At 61.5% G+C, this 19,533-nt stretch overlaps 1 protein-coding gene across 4 annotated transcripts in view; it reads right to left on the bottom strand.

Annotated features, from left to right (window-relative positions):
• Positions 1 to 1,820: 1,820 nt before the first annotated feature.
• The window catches only part of HSF1 (heat shock transcription factor 1), a 51,751-nt gene continuing 34,038 nt past the window's right edge, over positions 1,821 to 19,533 (bottom strand). For 2 of the 4 annotated variants that reach the window (XM_084260844.1, XM_084260846.1), the window contains 10 exons: positions 19,416 to 19,491; positions 18,290 to 18,351; positions 16,538 to 16,634; positions 15,551 to 15,687; positions 11,767 to 11,824; positions 11,591 to 11,685; positions 9,648 to 9,753; positions 9,446 to 9,511; positions 6,714 to 6,783; positions 1,821 to 3,366 (listed from right to left, as the gene is read on the bottom strand). In XM_084260844.1, the coding sequence (XP_084116970.1) occupies positions 3,161 to 3,366; positions 6,714 to 6,783; positions 9,446 to 9,511; positions 9,648 to 9,753; positions 11,591 to 11,685; positions 11,767 to 11,824; positions 15,551 to 15,687; positions 16,538 to 16,634; positions 18,290 to 18,351; positions 19,416 to 19,491 (973 nt within the window). In that variant the 3' untranslated portion in view covers positions 1,821 to 3,160. Of the gene's footprint in view, positions 3,367 to 6,713; positions 6,784 to 9,445; positions 9,512 to 9,647; positions 9,754 to 11,590; positions 11,825 to 15,550; positions 15,688 to 16,537; positions 16,635 to 18,289; positions 18,352 to 19,415; positions 19,492 to 19,533 lie in introns of all 4 variants that reach the window. The other 2 variants (XM_084260843.1, XM_084260845.1) reach the window with 1 other exon arrangement.

Genomic DNA, 19,533 nt, shown 5'->3' with positions numbered 1-19,533 from the left:
CAGATGGACACATGGACAGACAGACAGATGGACACAGGGACACACAGACAGACGGACACATGGACAGACAGACACAGGGACACACAGACAGACACAGGGACATATGGACACACGGACAGATGGCCACAGGGACACACAGACAGACGGACACATGGACAGACGGACACACAGACACATGGACAGACGGACACATGGACATACAGACACACAGACACATGGACACCTGGACACACGTACAGACGGACACACAAACACATGGACACACGGACACACAAACAAATGGACACATGGACATATGGACACACGGACACACAGACACATGGACACACAAACACATGGACACACGGACACATGGACACAGTGACATATGGACACCCAGACACAGGGACACACAGAAACATGGACGCATCGACAGACAAACACATGGACAAACGGACAGATGGACAGACGGGCACACCGACACATGGACACACGGACACACAGACACATGGACACACGGACACCTGGACACACGGACACGGACAAACGGACACACAGACACACGGACACCTGGACACACGGACAGACGGACACAGACAGACGGACACACAGACAGATGGACACACAAACACAAGGACACACAGACACAGGGACACATGGACACACGGACAGACGGACACATAGACACAGGGACACATGGAGAGACAGACACATGGACACACAGACACACAGACAGACGGACACACGGTCACACGGACACACAGACACGGACTCAAACACACGCGGTGTGACGTGGTGGGGTGATTCCGGTGCCGCAGAGCCATGGTGGAACCACGGTGGAGCCCGGTGTGGGAGCTGGTGAGGGATGGACAGACACACAGACACATGGACACACGGACACATGGACACACAGACACATGGACACATGGACACAAAGACACATGGACACCCGGACATACAGACACACAGACACATGGACAGACAGACAGACAGACACAAGGACACACAGTCAGACACATGGACACACAGACACATGAACACCTGGACACAGACACACAGACACACGGACAGACGGACACACAGACACACGGACACACAGACACATGAACACCTGGACACACAGACACACAGACAGACGGACACATGGACACATACATGGACACACAGACATGGACTCAAGCTGATGTGGTGGGGTAATTCTGGCACCACGGAGCCAGAGTGGAGCCCAGTGCAGGATTTGGTGAGGGATGGGGACAGACACACGGACACATGAACACACAGACACATAGACAGATGGACACATGGACACACAGACACATGGACAGACAGACAGGGACTCAAACACACGCGGTGTAACGTGGTGGGGTGATTCTGGTGCCACAGAGCCATGGTGGAACCACGGTGGAGCCCGGTGCGAGATCTGGTGAGGGATGGACAGACACACAGACACACGGACACACGGACACATGGACACACAGACAGACGGACACATGGACACACAGACACATGGACAGATGGACACACAGACACATGGACAGACGGACACACAGACACACGGACTCAAACACACGTGGTGGGGCGATTCCAGCGCCGCGGAGCCATGGTGGAGCCACGGTGGAGCCACGGTGGAGCCTGGTGCAGGATCTGGTGAAGGATGGGGACAGACACACAGACACACGGACATACGGACTCAAACACACGTGGTGGGGCAATTCCAGCGCCGTGGAGCCACGGTGGAGCCACGGTGCAGCCATGGTGGAGCCACGGGCTTCCCCAGGAGGTGCCAGCCCGGCGCCCTGGTGAGTGGTGAGGGAGGAGCCGGGAGCCGGGGTGATTTGCATATATCTGCATGTAATTATATATTTATATTTATACATCCACAGAAGCGGCGTCCTTTTCTCTTGGTAAAAATGCAAAATACAGATTTCCCTATGAACAGACCCAAAACTGTACAGACCCCGCGGCGCCGCCGCCGCCGCACGCCGGGGACGGGGGAACCGCGCTGAGCAATGGTGGGTGGGGGGGGAACAGCGCCGGGGTTTGGGGAGCTGCGGGGTGGGGGGTGGAGAGACACCCCCTCCCCTGGCACACAGCCCTTCCCCCCTCTGTGTGTGTGTCCCCCCCACCCCAAAACCTTCCCTGGGAACTGGGGGGGGGGAGGTGTGAGGCAGAGGCCACACCGGGAGCGTCCGCGCCGGCGCCGCGCTGGCAAAGGGTTTGTTTCACCCATCGTTGTGGTGGTGAAGGGGGAAATGGGGTGGGGGGGGCACCCCAAATTCGTGAGGGCCCCGAATCCTGGATGGGGTGGCATCCCACCCCCCCACACACACACTCCAAACTCCCACCCCACGGCCCCAGTGGCATCACTGGGAAGGGGGGGGGGGGGCACCCCCTTCCTTGGAAGGGCCACCCCAAATTCGTGACACCCCGAATCCTGGATGGGGTGGGTGGCATCCAAACCCCCCCCCTCCCAACACCCCAAGTGCCCACCCCACGGAACTCCCTTCTGAGGAGGGGATACCCCCAAATTTGTGACACCCCAAATCCTGGATGGGGTGGGTGGCATCCAACCCCCCCCCTCCCCACAACACCCCCCACATCTCCCACCCTGTGGCCCCGACACTGTCACCGGGATGGGGTGGGGGGGGGCACCCCCTTCCTTGGAGAGGCCACCCCAAATTCGTGAGCACCCCAAATCCTGGATGGGGTGTCATTCAACACCCCCTCCCAAACCCCAAACCCCAAACTCCCACCCCACAGCCCCAACGCTGTCACCAGGATGGGGGTAGGACGGGGGGGGTCACCACCGCCGCCTCCCCAAACGCACCACGACCGCGGCGTAACCAGCGGCTGTTCCACGTCACCGGCGCGGTGCCGGCGCCCGTCCAAACCTCCGAGGGGGGTGTGGGGGTGTGTGTGGGGGTGGGTGGGTGTGTGGGTGGGTGGGGGGGTCCTGGCCCCCTCTCCCCGTCGCCGGCGGCCGTGTGACCGGGATCTAAAGCGGGATGGAAACACCTCAGCAAGCGCAAGACAAACGGGGTCCTCACAGCGCCGGGGGGAGCGGACACGGAGCCGGGGGCGCCGGGAGCTTTCCGGAACCCGGGCGGTAAGCGAGGAGGCCGCGTTTCCCTTTGGTGTCCTTCCTCTTCCTCTTCCTTTTCCTCTTCCTCTTCCCGTCCCTTTAGGAGACGGCGGGATCCTTGGGCTTGGGCGGCTCCGTGCCGGCGAGGAGGGCGATGGTGGGATCCTCGGCGCACTCGTCGCCGTCGGTGAAGTAGGGCCCCTCGCCCAGCTCGAAGAAGATGGGGAGGTCGCCGGCGCCCACGTCCACGGCGCTCGAGTCCACCAGGAAGAGCGGCTGCGCCGTGTAGTGCACCAGCTGCTTCCCTGCAGTCAGAGGGGGGAGGCTGTGGCGGGGGGCAGCGCCGCGCGGCACACACGGCACACATAGGGCACGCACGGCACGTACATGGCATGGCACTGCACATGTGGCACACATAGGGCACACACGGCACGTACATGGCACGGCACAGCACACATGGCACCCACGGCACATACACGGCATGGCACAGCACACATGGCACACATATGGCACATACATGGCATGGCACAGCACACATGGCACACATATGGCACACACGGCACGTACATGGCACAGCACAGCACACATGGCACACAGGGCACACATGGCACACATGGCACAGCGTGGCATGGCACACAAGGCACCCACGGTACCCACAGCATGTCACACATGGCACCCATGGCACACATGGCACACGACACACATGGCATGCATGGCATGTACGGCACATATGGCACACAGGGCACACACAGCACATACGGCACGCATGGCACACATGGAGCACATGGCACACATGGCACCCACAGCACGCATGGCACATGACACACATGGCATGCATGGCATGCACAGCACATACGGCACACACGGCACACATGGCACGCATGGCACACATGGCACGCATGGCATGCATGGCACACACGGCACACATGACACATGGCACACACGGCACGCATGGCACACATGGCACGCATGGCACACATGGCACACATGACACATGGCACACACGGCACACACGGCACGCATGGCACACATGACACACATGGCACACATGACACATGGCACACACGGCACACACGGCACACATGGCACACACGGCACACATGGCACACATGACACACAGCACACACGGCACGCATGGCACACATGGCACACACGGCACGCATGGCACACATGACACACATGGCACACACGGCACACATGACACATGGTACACACGGCACGCATGGCACCCATGGCACACATGGCACACACAACGTGACACCGGGGTGCGCATGGCAGCCACGGCACAGTTGGCATGGCATGACATGACACCAGGATGGGAGCAACAGGTGGCATTGTGCCTTCCAGGCACGGCATGGCATGGACAACCTGACACTGGGGTGGGCATAGCACACATGGCACAGACGACCCAACACCAGGACAAGGGCAGTGTTGCACTTTCAGGGCATGGCACACACGGCACACAGGGCACACAGGGCATGGCACAGGCAACCTGACACCAGGGTGAGCCTGGCACACACAGCACACATGGCACACACAGCATGGCACAGACAACCTGACACCAGGGTGAGCATGGCACACATGGCACACACAGCATAGCACAGACAACCTGACACCGGGGTGGGCATGGCACACATGGCACACACAGCATGGCACAGATGGCACAGGTGCCCGATGCTGGGATGGGAGCAATGGGAGCAGTGGGAGCAATGGGAGCAGTGGGAGGCACTGTGCTTTCCTGGCACGGCACAGATGGCCCAGCGCCACGATGGGAATGATGGGTGGCACAGGCAACCCAACACCAGGGTGGGAGCCATGGGTGGCACTGCACCTTCTGGGCATGGCACGGGTGGCACAGATGACCCAACACCAGGGTGGGAGCCATGGGTGGCACTGCACTTTCTGGGCATGGCACGGATGGCACAGATGACCCGACACCAGGGTGGGTGCCATGGGTGGCACTGCACCTTCTGGGCATGGCACGGATGGCACAGATGACCCAACACCAGGGTGGGTGCCATGGGTGGCACTGCACCTTCTGGGCATGGCACGGATGGCACAGATGACCCAACACCAGGGTGGGTGCCATGGGTGGCACTGCACCTTCTGGGCATGGCACGGATGGCACAGATGACCCAACACCAGGGTGGGAGCCATGGGTGGCACTGCACCTTCTGGGCATGGCACGGATGGCACAGATGACCCGACACCAGGGTGGGGGCCATGGGTGGCACTGCACTTCCCAGGCCTGGCACACATGGCACAGATGACACCAGGACACGGGCGGCGTTGCGCTTTCCGGCACCACCAACACCAACCGGCGTGGAAGGAGAAGAGTCATCATCCCTCAGCGCTCTGCTGGTGGGACACTGGGAGTGATGGCTGGGATATGGCACATGGAAGTGCTGGGATCATGGAAAAGCCAGAGCTGGGCAGCCTGTCCTAGAGATGGGCAGCCTGTGCCAGAGCCAGGGAGCCCATACCAGAGTCGGGCAGCCCGTGCCAGAGCTGGGAAGCCTGTGCCATGGCTGGACAGCTTGTGCTGGAGTTGGGCAGCCTTTGCTGGAGATGGGAAGCCTGTGCCAGAGCCGGGCAGCCAGTGCCAGAGCTGCCTCCAGACCAGAGGCAGGAATCCCGTGCTAGAGTTGGGAAGCCCATGCTGGATCTGGGAAGCCCGCTGGGGCCGGGAAGCCTGTGCCAGAGCTGGACAGCTTGTGCCAGACCTGGCCAGCCAGTGCTGGAGCCAGTAAGCCCGTGCCAGAGCCGGGCAGCCTGTGTCAGAGCTGGGCAGCCTGTGCTGGAGCCAGGAAGCCTGTGTTGGTGCTGAGAAGCCCATGCTGGAGCTGGGCAGCCAGTGCCAGAGCTGGGAAATCTGTGCTGGAGCTGGGAGCCCATGAAGGAGCTGGGCAGCCAGTACTGGAGCTGGGAGCCCATGCTGGAGCCGGGCAGCCTGTACTGGAGCTGGGCAGCCAGTGCCAGAGCTGGGAAGCCTGTGCTGGAGCTGGGAAGCCTGTGCCAGAGCTGGGCAGCCCATGAAGGAGCTGGGCAGCCAGTGCCAGAGCTGGGAAGCCTGTGCCAGAGCTGGGCAGCCCATGAAGGAGCTGGGCAGCCAGTACTGGAGCTGGGAGCCCATGCTGGAGCCGGGCAGCCTGTACTGGAGCTGGGCAGCCAGTGCCAGAGCTGGGAAGCCTGTGCTGGAGCTGGGAAGCCTGTGCCAGAGCTGGGCAGCCCATGAAGGAGCTGGGCAGCCAGTGCCAGAGCTGGGAAGCCTGTGCCAGAGCTGGGCAGCCCATGCAGGAGCCAGACAGCCTGTGCCAGAGCCAGGAAGTCTGTGCCAGAGACAGGCAGCCCATGCAGGAGCCAGACAGCCTGTGCCAGAGCCAGGAAGTCTGTGCCAGAGACAGGCAGCCCATGCTGGAGCTGGGCAGGCTGTGCAGAGCTGGGCAGCCCATGCAGGAGCCAGACAGCCTGTGCCAGAGCCGGGGAGCCCGTGCCAGAGCTGGGAAACTGGTGCTGGAGCCTGAGCACCCCCATGGAGCCTGAGCACCAGCAGAGCTTTCCCGGCACCGCGCTCCCAGCCGAACCCGCTGCCCGGGAGGATCTGCCACGATGCCGGCGCCACCGAGTGCCGCCCGGAGATGCCGCCCGGTACCTGTGTCCGCCGTGCCGGGCTCCGTCTCCGAAGGCTTCTGCTGCTCCTGGGACGTGAGGAGATCCTGGATCTGGAGGGGGAGAAGGAACAGGGGGGTCAGTAAGCACCTCAGACCCCGTCAAAATCCATAGGAGATCCTCCCCCAGCACCCTGGAACCAGCATCCTCGGGGGAAGGAGGTGCTGGGAATACTGGTCCCAGCTGGCCAAGCTCAGTGGGATCTGCTGGGATGGGGAACAGAGGTTCTACTGCCAGATCCTGTCCCCCCTCTGGATCCAGAGTGGGACAGAGCGTTGGGGAAGCCCCTGAGCCAGGAGGTATCCATAGGGACCATCAGGAACCCCCTGAGCTGGGAGGGATCTGTAGGGACCATTGGGAACCCCCTGAGCCGGGAGGTATCCATAGGGACCATCAGGAACCCTCTGAGCCGGGAGGGATCCGTAGGGACCATTGGGAACCCCCTGAGCTGGGAGGGATCCGTAGGGACCATCGGGACCCCCCTGAGCTGGGGGGGATCCGTAGGGACCATCGGGACCCCCCTGAGCTGGGGAGGATCACTGTCGCTACTCCAACCCCTATGGCAGCACAGCAGCTACTCAGAGCTCAGGCACTGCAGCTACTCCTGCCCTACAACTGGCACCACAGCTACTCAGAGCTCAGGCACTGCAGCTCCTACAGCCCCACAACTGGCACAGCAGCTACTCAGAGCTGAGGTGCTGCAGCTCCTCCAGCCCTACAACAGGCACCGCAGCTACTCAGAGCTCAGGGACTGCAGCTCCTCCAGCCCCACAACTGGCACCACAGCTACTCAGAGCTGAGGTGCTGCAGCAACTCCAGCCCTACAACAAGCACCACAGCTACTCAGGGTCTCCATTCAGTGGAGATGCTCTGTGTCAGCCGGGTAAGAGGACAACCATGGGTGGAGGGCTCCAAGGACAGGGTGGAAGATGCTCACAGGATACTCAGTCCAAGGGTTGTGCTATCGAGCCCTGAGTTGGGCACCAAAGGCGGGACTTCCAGTCCAGCTTCCAGTCAACTGGGACCAGTCAACTGGGAGAACCTTGGCCAGCTTCCAGTCAACTGGGAGAACCTTGGCCAGCTTCCAGTCAACTGGGACAATCTCTGCCAGCTTCCAGTCAACTGGGAGAACCTTTTCCAGTCTCCAGTCAACTGGGACAACCTTTCCCAGCTTCCAGACAACTGGGGCCTCTCCAGATTCCCAAGACCGTTGGCCAACTGCCCACCCAACGTGTGACGGCTTCAGCCGGTCCTATGGTGGGATGTGGCCTGGAGAGCTGTACTGGAACCCAAACTGGTCATGCTGACTGGTTTCCCTTGCTCACCCAGCTGGTGACCTGGTCCCAAAGGGAAACTGAGTTGGATGGAGAGGATCATCCCCTCCCGGGGACCGCAACGGGAGAGCAAGTCACCAGGGAGCAGGCGGGTGGTGGCAGAGAAGGCAGCCTGGAGCTCAGCCTGCAGTCCAACCTGGAGTGGGTTCCCCTCAGCAGCGCCCACCCCGCGGTTCCTCTCCCTCCCCCTTCCCCAAATCCCAGTCCCAGGGCAGAGCAGGGTGGGTGCCGGAGCACGGAGCTGGCAGTGCTCCTGCCACCCGGCTCCCGGCAGCTCCGAGGGGCTGGAATTCCCCGGTCGCAGCCGTGACTCCCACCCTGCTGCTCCCAACACCTCCCAGGAGTTCCACGTGCCGGTCGGTGCTGGCGGCACGTGATGGTGACACGGCACGGCCGGGGGGTCGTGCCAACCACGGGCGGCATTCCGGGCTCCGGAGCAGAGACGTGGGCGTCTCGGCAGGGAATCGGGAGCCCCACACGCCCTACGGGATGCTCAGGGGAAGACATGGTGCTTAATCCCATTAATCATTCAATTAATAATTCAATGGGTAACCCAATGGATAATCAATGGATAATCCAATTAATAATTCAATGGATAATCCAAGGGATAATCAATGGAATACCTGATAGATAATTAAATGCATAGTTTGTTGGATAATTCAATTAATAATTCAATAGATAATTCAATTATTAATTCAATGGATAATCCAATGGATAACTCAATAGATAACCCATGGATAACCCAATGGATAATCAATGGATGACCCAGTTGATAATTCAATGGATAACCCCATGGATAACCCCGTGGATAACCCAATGGATAACCCAATGGATAATCAATGGATGACCCAATGGATAACTCAATGGATAATTCAATGGATAATCAATGGATAACCCAGTGGATAATTCCATGGATAACCCAATGGATAACTCAATGGATAACCCAATGGATAACTCAATGGATCACCAATGGATAATCCAATGGATAACCCAATGGATAATCAATGGATAACCCAATGGATAATTCAATGGATAATCAATGGATAACCCAGTAGATAATTCCATGGATAACTCAATGGATAATCAATGGATAACCCAATGGATAACTCAATGGATAATCCAATGGATAATCAATGGATAACCCAATGGATAACCCAATGGATAACCCAATGGATAATCAATGGATAATCAATGGATAACCCTTGGTGGGTTCCCCCAGCCCCAGCCAGTGCAGGGCTCGCCGTTCCGCTCTCTCCCCACCCCATCCCTCACTGTCGGGGGTGTCGGAGCCTTCCTGTGGTCAGCCAGACGAGGCGGAGCAGCAAGAGCTCCGCTCCGGCGCGGCGCCGTGGGGCGGGATCGGGACTGAACGGCTACTCACGCTGGCAAGGCTGCTGTCCAGGTCCGGGAGGTTCATGTCTGTGACCGTCATGGGAGGGCTGAAGAGCTGCCAAAGGAAGGAGCCGTTAGTGCCAGGAACAGAGGGGAAACTGAGGCACGCTCCGGGATAAAGCCGTGGTGGAAGGGTGCCGTGATCCGCCGGCACCGGGAGCCGCGGGCTGGCCCCAGCCGGGGCTACTCACGTCTAAGAGCGCGGTGGTGTCGACACTGAAGCCGTGCGTGGTCAGCATGGTCTGGAGGTTATCCAGGTTGGAGTCGATGGTGTCCAGGTGGTCATTGAGTTCGTTCCTGGGTGGGAAGAGAGGGGAGTGGGTGGTGAGCGCCGGGGGAGCCTCACCGGGACGTCACCGGCATGGGGACCCCCATGTATGACCCCGTCTTGTGCCCTCTCATCCCGCAGCCGGAGCCCACGAGGTGGATTTCTTGGGAAGCCCAGGGAGGAGGAGGATGGAGCAGGGATTCCCTGCAGCCCAGGGAGGAGGAGCATGGAGCAGGGATTTCCCTCAGCACAGGGAGGAGAAGGATGGAGCAGGGATTCCCTGCAGCCCAGGGAGGAGGAGCATGGAGCAGGGATTTCCCTCAGCCCAGGGAGGAGAAGGATGGAGCAGGGATTCCTTGAAGCACAGGGAGGAGGAGGAGGATGGAACAGGGATTCCCCTCAGCCCAGGGAGGAGGAGGAGGAGGATGGAGCAGGGATTCCCTGCAGCTCAGGGAGGAGGAGGATGGAGCAGGGATTCCCTGCAGCCCAGGGAGGAGGAGGATGGAGCAGGGATTCCCCTCAGCACAGGGAGGAGGATGGAGCAGGGATTCCCCTCAGCCCAGGGAGGAGGAGGATGGAGCAGGGATTCCCATCGACCCTGGACCATCCCAGGGGAATCCCAATCCCACTCCCACTGGAGAAGGCCCTGGAGCGCTGCCGGCCTGGGGAGGGACCCCAGACAGCGGGACCCGCTCACCATTCCATCCCCCATCCCCTCGCCGGAAGGGTCAGAGCCCTTGATCGGAGAAGAGCGATCGCTGGGATGGCCGGTGTGGCACGGCACAGCGCGGCACAGCACAGCGCGGCATGGCATGGCACACGGCATGGCACGGAACAGCACATGGCACGGCATGGCATAGCACAGGGCACTGCATGGCATGGCATGGCATGGCATGGCATGGCATGGCATGGCATGGCACAGCATGACATGGCAGATGGCATGGCATGGAGTGGCACAACACGGCATGGCACAGCATGGCATGGCACAGAACATGGCACGGCACAGCACATGGCAGGGCGTGGCACAGGGCACTGCATGGCGTGGCACATGGCCCAGCATGGCACGGCACATGGCACAGCATGACGTGGCACAGCATGGTGTGGCACAGCATGGAACGGCATGGCACAGCATGGTGCGGTGTGGCATGGAATGGCACGGCACAGCATGGCACAGCACAGCATGGCACGGCATGACACAGCATGTCATGGCACAGCACAGCATGGCATGGCACATTGCCCAGCATGGCATGGCACATGGCATAGCATGACATGGCACAGCATGGCGTGGCACAGCATGATGTGGTGTGGCATGGCATGGCACGGCACAGGGCACTGCATGGCATGGCATGGCATGGCACGGCATGGCACAGGGCACTGCATGGCATGGCATGGCATGGCACGTCATGGCATGGCACAGCATGGCATGACATGGCACAGCACAGCATGGCACATGGCCCAGCATGGCATGGCACATGGCATAGCATGACGTGGCACAGCATGGTGTGGCACAGCATGGCACGGCGTGGCATGGCATGGTGTGGCATGGCACGGCATAGCATGGCACGGCACAGCACAGGGCACTGCATGGCATGGCATGGCATGGCACAGCATGGCACAGCACAGCATGGCATGGCGTGTCACGGCACAGCATGGCACATGGCACGGCACAGTGTGGCACAGCATGGCATGGCACGGCATGGCATGGTGCAGCATGGAACAGCATGGCCTGGCACATGGCATGGCATGGCATGGCACAGCACAGCATGGCATGGAATGGCATGGCACGGCACAGCACGGCCTGGCACATGGCACGGCACGGCACGGCACGGCATGGCATGGTGTGGGGTGGCACGGCACGGCACCTACTTGTCGAGGCAGGCGACGCTGAGGCACTTTTCCTGGGGCGGAGGCTGCGCGGTGCTGTCGCCGGCTGCAGCGGTGGCGGCGCCGGGCTCGTTCTCCTGCAGGATGGAGTCAATGAAGGTGGAGGGGGACAGAGGCGTTTCGGCAGCGGGAGGGTGCCCTGGGCTGGCCTCCTCTACCTGGGGGCTGCGGGTGGGGCTGGGGGGCTCCTCCTTGATCCGCACCACGGGGCTGCTCCTGCAACGCAACAGGGAGCGGGGGGCTCAGCGCCAGCGCCGGGCGGGTTTGGCCCATCCGCACCCGCCAACCAGGGCGGGACGGAGTCTCGCGGATGCTGGCGCCGCACTCCAGCCAGAGCCAGGCCTGAAGGAGCCGGGAAGGATTCCGGCTCCGATCCCGATCCTCAGCACTGATCCCGGTGCTCAGCACTGATCCTGATCCTCAGCACTGATCCTAATCCCCAGCACCGATCCTGATCCCCAGCACTGATCCCGATCCTCAGGACTGATCCCGATCCTCAGGACTGATCCTGATCCCCAGCACTGATCCTGATGCTCAGCACCCATCCTGATTCTCAGCACTGATCCTGATCCCCAGGACCCATCCTGATCCTCAGCACTGATCCCGATCCTCAGCATTGATCCTGATGCTCAGCACCGATCCTGATCATCAGCACTGATCCCGATCCTCAGCACCAATCCCAATGCTCAGCACTGATCCTGATCCCCAGCGCTGACCCCAACCCTCAGCCCCAATCCCAACCCTCAGCACCAATCCCACTGCTCAGCACTGATCTTGATCCCCAGTGCCAATCCCAACCCTCAGCACCAATCCTGATCCTCAGCGTTGATCCTGATCCTCAGCACCGATCCCGATCCTCAGCACCAATCCCAACCCTCAGCCCCAATCCTGATGCTCAGCACTGATCCTGATCCCCAGTACCGATCCCAACTCTCAGCACCAATCCCAATGCTCAGCACTGATCCTGATTCCCAGTGCTGATCCCAACCCTCAGCACCGATCCCAACCCTCAGCCCCAATCCCAATGCTCAGCACTGATCCTGATCCTCAGCACTGATCCCGATCCTCAGCACCAATCCCAACCCTCAGCCCCAATCCTGATGCTCAGCACTGATCCCGATCCCCAGTGCCGATCCCAACTCTCAGCACCAATCCCAATGCTCAGCACTGATCCTGATTCCCAGTGCTGATCCCAACCCTCAGCACCAATCCCAACCCTCAGCACCAATCCCAATGCTCAGCACTGATCCTGATTCCCAGTGCTGATCCCAACCCTCAGCACCGATCCCAACCCTCAGCCCCAATCCCAATGCTCAGCACTGATCCTGATCCCCAGTGCCGATCCCAACCCTCAGCACTGATCCCAACCCTCAGACCCAATCCCAATGCTCAGCCCCGATCTGGAAGCTCATCCGGAGAGCGCAGCGCCCACGGAAGGACAAGGGAGGGTCCCTCTGCGCACCCACGGTCAGTATTTAAGGGCGGGTGGCCCCGCTGGGGGGGACCGAGGGTGATAACCAGCGTCTGCCGGTGCCGCGGCACCCTGGGGAATCCCAGTGCTGGGAACTGGGAGCTGGGAGAGTATGAGGTGCCACGGGAACATGGTTCTTGCCCAGGGGACTCAGACCTCCCGGAGCAGCGCGGGGTGAAGGAGCCACATCGGGAGCCGCAGCGCCGGTGCTGGTAGAGCCACGCGGGGCCCGTGGCACCGGAGGACGGCTCTCGCCCTCGCCAGAGCCTGTGGATCTGACCGCGCCGATGCCAGGAGCAGGTGCCCTGTCCTCACCCCCCTGTCCTCACTCCTCCTGTCCTCACTCTCCTGTCCTCACTCCCCTTGTCCTCCCTCCCCCTGTCCTCCCTCCCCTGTCCTCCCTCTCCCTGTCCTCCCTCCCCTTGTCCTCCCTCCCCTTGTCCTCCCTCCCCTGTCATCCCTCTCCCTGTCCTCCCTCCCCTTGTCCTCCCTCCTTTGTCCTCCCTCCCCTGTCCTCCCTCCCCCTGTCCTCCCTCCCCCTGTCCTCCCTCCCCTGTCCTCCCTCCCCTTGTCCTCCCTCCCCTTGTCCTCATCCCCATGTCCTCACTCCCCTTGTCCTCCCTCCTCTGTCCTCACTCCCCTTGTCCTCCCTCCCCTTGTCTCTCCCTGCCCTTGTCCTCCCTGTCCTCACCCCCCTGTCCTCCCTCCCCTGTCCTCACTCCCCTTGTCCTCCCTCCCCTTGTCCTCACTCCCCTGTCCTCCCTCCCCTGTCCTCCCTCCCCCTGTCCTCCCTCCCCTTGTCCTCAACTCCCTGTCCTCCCTCCCCTTGTCCTCACTCCCCTTGTCCTCACCTCCCTGTCCTCCCTCCCCTTGTCCTCACTCCCCTTGTCCTCCCTCCTCTGTCCTCCCTCCCCTTGTCCTCCTTCCCCTTGTCTCTCCCTGCCCTTGTCCTCACTCCCCCTGTCCTCCCTCCCCTTGTCCTCCCTCCCCTGTCCTCCCTCCCCCTGTCCTCCCTCCCCTTGTCCTCCCTCCCCCTGTCCTCCCTCCCCTTGTCCTCACTCCCCTGTCCTCCCGCCCCTGTCCTCGCTCCCCTTGAACCCCCTCCCCTGTCCTCACCCCCCTGTCCCCCCTCCCCTGTCCCCCCTCCCCTGTCCTCTCTCCCCTGTCCTTGCTCCCCTTGTCCCTGCTCTGGGCTCCTGCACGGAGCGGACAGACCAACAGATTCCTTGTGGAAACCCCCCCGGCTGGCGCCGGCACCGGGACAGGTTCGGGTGAGCCGGGACGGGCAGAGGGGCGAGTGTTGTTTGGCAAACAGGATTACAGGTGGAAAGAGCCCACCAGCCATCCCAAAATATGCCCTGATGGCGGCTGCTGGAGCGGGAGTATCCCAGAGGGACCGTTCCACCTCTCCACGGAGCCCGGGAAGGGGAGTGGGGATCGGTTCCCACACCCCAGAGGTCGTGGGGGCTGCGCTGTCTCCCAGCACATGGGGGATTCCTGATGGAAAAGGGAAGTTGGGAAGGGTCCGGAGCGCTCGGCTCACCAGGGAGAGGTGGGATTGAGGAGGGATAGAGGAAGGAGTGAGGAGGGATTGAGGAGGGATCGAGGAGGGATTAAGGAGGGAGGAGGAGGGATTGAGGACAGAGAGAGGAGGGATTGAGGAGGGAGTGAGGAGGGATCGAGGAGGGATTGAGTAAGGAGTGAGGTGGGATTGAGGAGGAATTGAGGAGGGATCGAGGAAGGATCAAGGAGGGATCGAGAAGGGAGCAAGTAGGGATTGAGGATGGAGAGAGGAGGGATTGACAAGGAATGAGGAGGGATCAAGGAGGGAGTGAGGAGGGAGCAAGGAAGGAGTGAGAAGGGAACGAGGAGGGATTGAGGAGGGATCAAGGAGGGGTTGAGGAGGGATCAAGGAAGGAATGAGGAGGATTGAGGAGGGATCGATGAAGGAGTGAGGAGGGAGCAAGGAGGGAGTGAGGAGGGAAGAAGGAGTTGAGGAGGGATTGAGGAGGGATTGAGGAGGGATCGAGAAGGGAGCAAGGAGAGATTGAGAAGGGAACGAGGAGGGATTGAGTAAGGAGTGAGGAGGGATTGAGAAGGAATTGAGGAGGGATCAAGGAGGGGTTGAGGAGGGATCAAGGAAGGATTGAGGAGGGATTGATGAGGGATTGATGAAGGATTGAGGAGGGAGGGAGGAGGGAGCAAGGAGGGATCGAGGAGGGAGTGAGGAGGGAGCAAGGAGGGAGTGAGAAGGGAACGAGGAGGGATTGAGGAGGGATTGAGGAGGGAGTGAGGAGGGAGCAAGGAGGGAGTGAGCAGGGAATGATGAGGGATTGAGGAGGGAGGAGGGATTGAGGAGGGATGGAGGAGGCATGGAGGAGGGATCCCTTCCCTGGGGAGGCACAGGGGGTCCCTCTCCCTGGGAAGGCTGCGGAGCGCTGGGCTCTGGGCAGCGAGGGGCGGGCGCGTACCGGTCATCGAGGCTGCCGCTGGGCGAGGCCGAGGGGCTGGACTGGGCGAGTTCCGTCACGTCCGAGATGATGGGGCCGGAGTTGGCTGAGGAATCCGGGGAATAGAGGTTGGAGCCGCTGTAGGCTGGGGAAGGAGCCTGGAATGACAACCACAGCGTTGGCCGCGGGGAGCGCGAGGCGCCGGAGCCGCGGCAGCGAGGGAGGGACATGGAACCACAGCCTGGTCTGGGCTGGGAGGGACCCCGAGGGTCCCAGAGCTCCAACCCCCTGCCACAGGCAGGGACACCAACCTCCAGGCCTGGAGCTACAACAAGGGTGCCCAGGGCCCCAGCCAACCTGGCCTGGAACACCCCCAGGGACGGGGCACCCACCCCCTCTCTGGGCAGCCCCTTCCAGCCCCTCACCACTCTCTCTGCAAAGAACTTCCCCCCAGTCTCTCCTCTCCCCCTTCCCTCCTCCAGCTTCACTCCAGCCCCTTGTCCTGCCAGTCTCTGCCCTTTAACAAGCCCATTCCCCTCCTGTTCCTGGGGTCCCTTCAGGGACGGGGAGGCTGCAGTGAGGTCCCCCCACAGCCTTCTCTTCTCCAGGCTGACCCAGCCCAGCTCCCTCAGCCTCTCTCCGTAGGGGAGCTGCTCCAGCCCCCTGAGCATCCCCGGGGCTCCTCTGAGCCCTCTCCACCAGCCCCACATCTCCTTGTACTGGGACCCCAGTCCAGGGGACAGAACTACCATCACCAAATTGGACACGTAGGGGTGGTTTGGGCAGCTCCATCATCCCAGCACGGTGACACAGAGCTTCTCCTGAGCGGGATCGCTCCGTATCACCGGAATACCGGACCCGTTGGCTGTGGCACACACCAAGGAGCCGGGCAGCAACGTGCAGACACACTGGCCCACGCCGGGGAGGAGCGGCTGGGAAGGAGGGAGAGCGGGTGCCGGCGCGGGGCGTGCGCCCCCATCCCCATCCCCGAGGCCCCGGTGTACCTACCGCGTACGGGGACGAGCCGTGGACGTGCTCCAGGGAGTACTGGCGACTGTATTTCGGCATGGAATGTGCTGAACCGCCGTCGTTCAACATCAGGGGGCTGCAAGAGACACCCAAACGCCGGCGGAGTTACCGCGCCACCGCCAATGGGTCCCGGGGAGAGCCCGATGCTCCCACCCCAGGGGCTGCGGCACAACCGGCCCCGGGTCTGGGTGCTGCGGAGGGGCCGGCGTCAGCCCCGTGGCACCAGGGAGGGACACCAGGAGCCGCCAGCACCGGCTCCACTGGGGCAGAACCTGGAGCCTCAGAGGATTTGGGAGCCCCACAGTGCCAGGGTTCCGCCCCCACCGTGGCACGCGGCTCCGGAGACGCGGTGCTGGGGCTCCACTGCTCTCCACAGCCCCTTTCACATGCCAGAGAAGCACGTTCTCCTGACCCAGAAAACCCCTTCCACATGCCCTGGGTGTTACCACTGGATAAAACACTGTCCTGGCTACAGATCACCGAGCCCGCCCCGGCGCGGTGTGCCACATGGCGCTGCCGCGGCGCCCTCGTGCCCAAAAGGAGGGGCAGCTCTGGGATGAGGGGCACAACGGGGAATTGGGGGTGGTGGAGGAGCCTGTGTCCCAGGATGGGGCTGGTGGTGGTGGGTGGGAGACACCGGGACAGGAAGGAGTCGTGGTGGAGCGCAGCGCCGGGATGGCTCATGGCGGCTGTACCGGGCCGAACCGGGGAACGTCCTGGACCTGGGAACATCCTGAACCAGCCAGGACACCAGAACCCCCAACACTGACCCAGTATGAGGAGCCAGGGGGCAAAAGAACCCCCAAGAGGTGGATCTGGACACCCCGAGGTTCCTGTTTTGGGGGGGTCACTAGGTGAGCAGCGCCGAGCCCCCCCGGCCCTCAGTGCCACAGCAGGGTCAGAGGGATTGTCAGGGGTGGAAGAGGGGGGGAAGGGTCTGCAGTGGGTTATGGAATAGGGGCAAACCCTTTTTGGGGAGCTGGTTTTGGCTGGAGAAGGAGGAGAAGGAGGAGAGAGTAATGGAGAAGGAGGAGGAAGAGGAGGAGGAGAAGGCTCACATGGTCCCAGTGAGTGTGAAGAGGTGGAAGAGGTGGGGAAGGTTCTGCAGGGGGTTATGGAATGGGGGCAAACCCTTTTTGGGGAGCTGGTTTTGGCTGGAGAAAGAGGAGAAGGAGGAGGGGAAGGAGAAGTAGAAGGAGGAGGAGAAGGAGAAGGAGAAGGAGAAGGAGAAGGAGAAGGAGAAGGAGAAGGAGGAGGAGGAGGAGAAGGAGGAGGAGGAGGAGGAGGAGGAGGAGGAGGAGGAGGAGGAGGAGGAGGAGGAGGAGGAGAAGGAGAAGGAGAAGGAGAAGGAGAAGGAGAAGGAGAAGGAGAAGGAGAAGGAGAAGGAGAAGGAGAAGGAGAAGGAGAAGGAGAAGGAGAAGGAGAAGGAGAAGGAGAAGGAGAGGAAGGAGAAGAAGAAGGAGAAGGAGGAAGAGGAGAAGGAGGAAGAGAAGGAGGAGGAAGAGGAGGAGGTATGTGAAGGCTCCCACGGTCCCAGTGAGCGCAGGGCCCACTGGCACTGTGGCTCTGTAGGGTTGGGGTGCGGGGGACCCCCTCTGCTGCTCCCCCTACCCTGCCGCTCCTCCTTTGCTGCTCCCCCTTTACTCCCTCCCCCAGCCCGGGGCCCGCTCGCGGGTGGAGGAAGGGGAGGAAGGGGAAGAAGGGGAGGAAGGGGAGGAAGGCCACACTCACATCTTCCTCTTCACCCCCAGGATGCGGTTGGATTGCACCAGAGAGATCAGGAACTGGATCAGCTGCGGGGAGAGGGGAGGACACGGCGTTATGGGGCGGGGGGATTGGGAAAGGGACCCCCTGTGCCTCCCCAGGGAAGGGATCCCTCCTCACTCCCTCCTTGTTCCCTCCTCAATCTCTCCTCACTCCCTCCTCGTTCCCTCCGCAATCTCTCCTCGCTCCCTCCTCCTCTATCCCTACTCGCTCCCTCCTCAATCCCTCCTTGCTTGGTCCTCACTCCCTCCTCGATCCCCCCACACTCCCTTCCTTCCTCCCTCCTTAACACCTCCTCAATCTCTCCTCAGTCCTTCCACACTCCCTTCCTAATCCTTCCTCACACCCTCCTTGCTCCCTCCTCAATCCTTCCTCACTCTCCTCGCTCCTTCCTCACTCCCTCCTTGATTCCTCCTCGCTCCCTCATCAATACCTCCTCAATCTCTCCTTGCTCCCTCCACACTCCCTTCTCAATCCCTTCTTGATGCCTCCTCAATCCCTCCTTGCTCCCTCCTCAATCCCTCCTTGCTCCCTCCTCAATCCTTCCTTGCTCTCTCCTCATTCCCTCCTTGCTCCCTCCTCAATCCTTCCTCACTCCCTCCTCATTCCCTCCTTGCTCCCTCCTCAATCCTTCCTCACTCCCTCCTCACTCTGTCGTCGCTCCTTCCTTGCTCCCTCCTCACTCCCTCCTCAATCCCGTCTCAATAGCTCCTCAATTCCTCCACAATCCCTTCTCAATCCCTCCTCACTCCCTCCTCGATCCCTCCTCAATCCTTCCTCACTCTCTTCTCAATCCCTCCTCGCTCCCTTCTCAATCCCTCCTTGCTCCCTCCTCAGGTATCACCGCCACGTGCCGGAGCTCGGAGCAGCGCCAGAGCTGGGCCCAGGGCACGCGGCAAAGCACAACCACGAGCACAGAGGGGATGGCTCAGGGTAGTCACAGCCCCCAAACCACCCAGGTCTTTCCAGAATCTTCCCATTACTGTGAGATTCACCGTGATCCCCGGGCGGGATTCACACTGCGGCACCACGCCGGCGCCCGGCGCGCTCACCGCGTCCGCCCGCTCCCAGCGCCGGCGCGGCCGGGCTTTACCTTATTGACAACCTTCTGCTGCTGAGCGTGTTTCTGCCTCAGACTGGCCACTTCCCTCCACAGCGCTTCGTTCTCGCTGCAAGACAGGAGGAGGAACAACCTGAGAACGGGGACAAAC

Source organism: Gallinula chloropus (assembly GCF_964237585.1).
Source record: "Gallinula chloropus genome assembly, chromosome: 2".
NCBI lineage: Eukaryota > Metazoa > Chordata > Aves > Gruiformes > Rallidae > Gallinula > Gallinula chloropus.
This window is presented reverse-complemented; position numbering and strand designations above follow the sequence as displayed.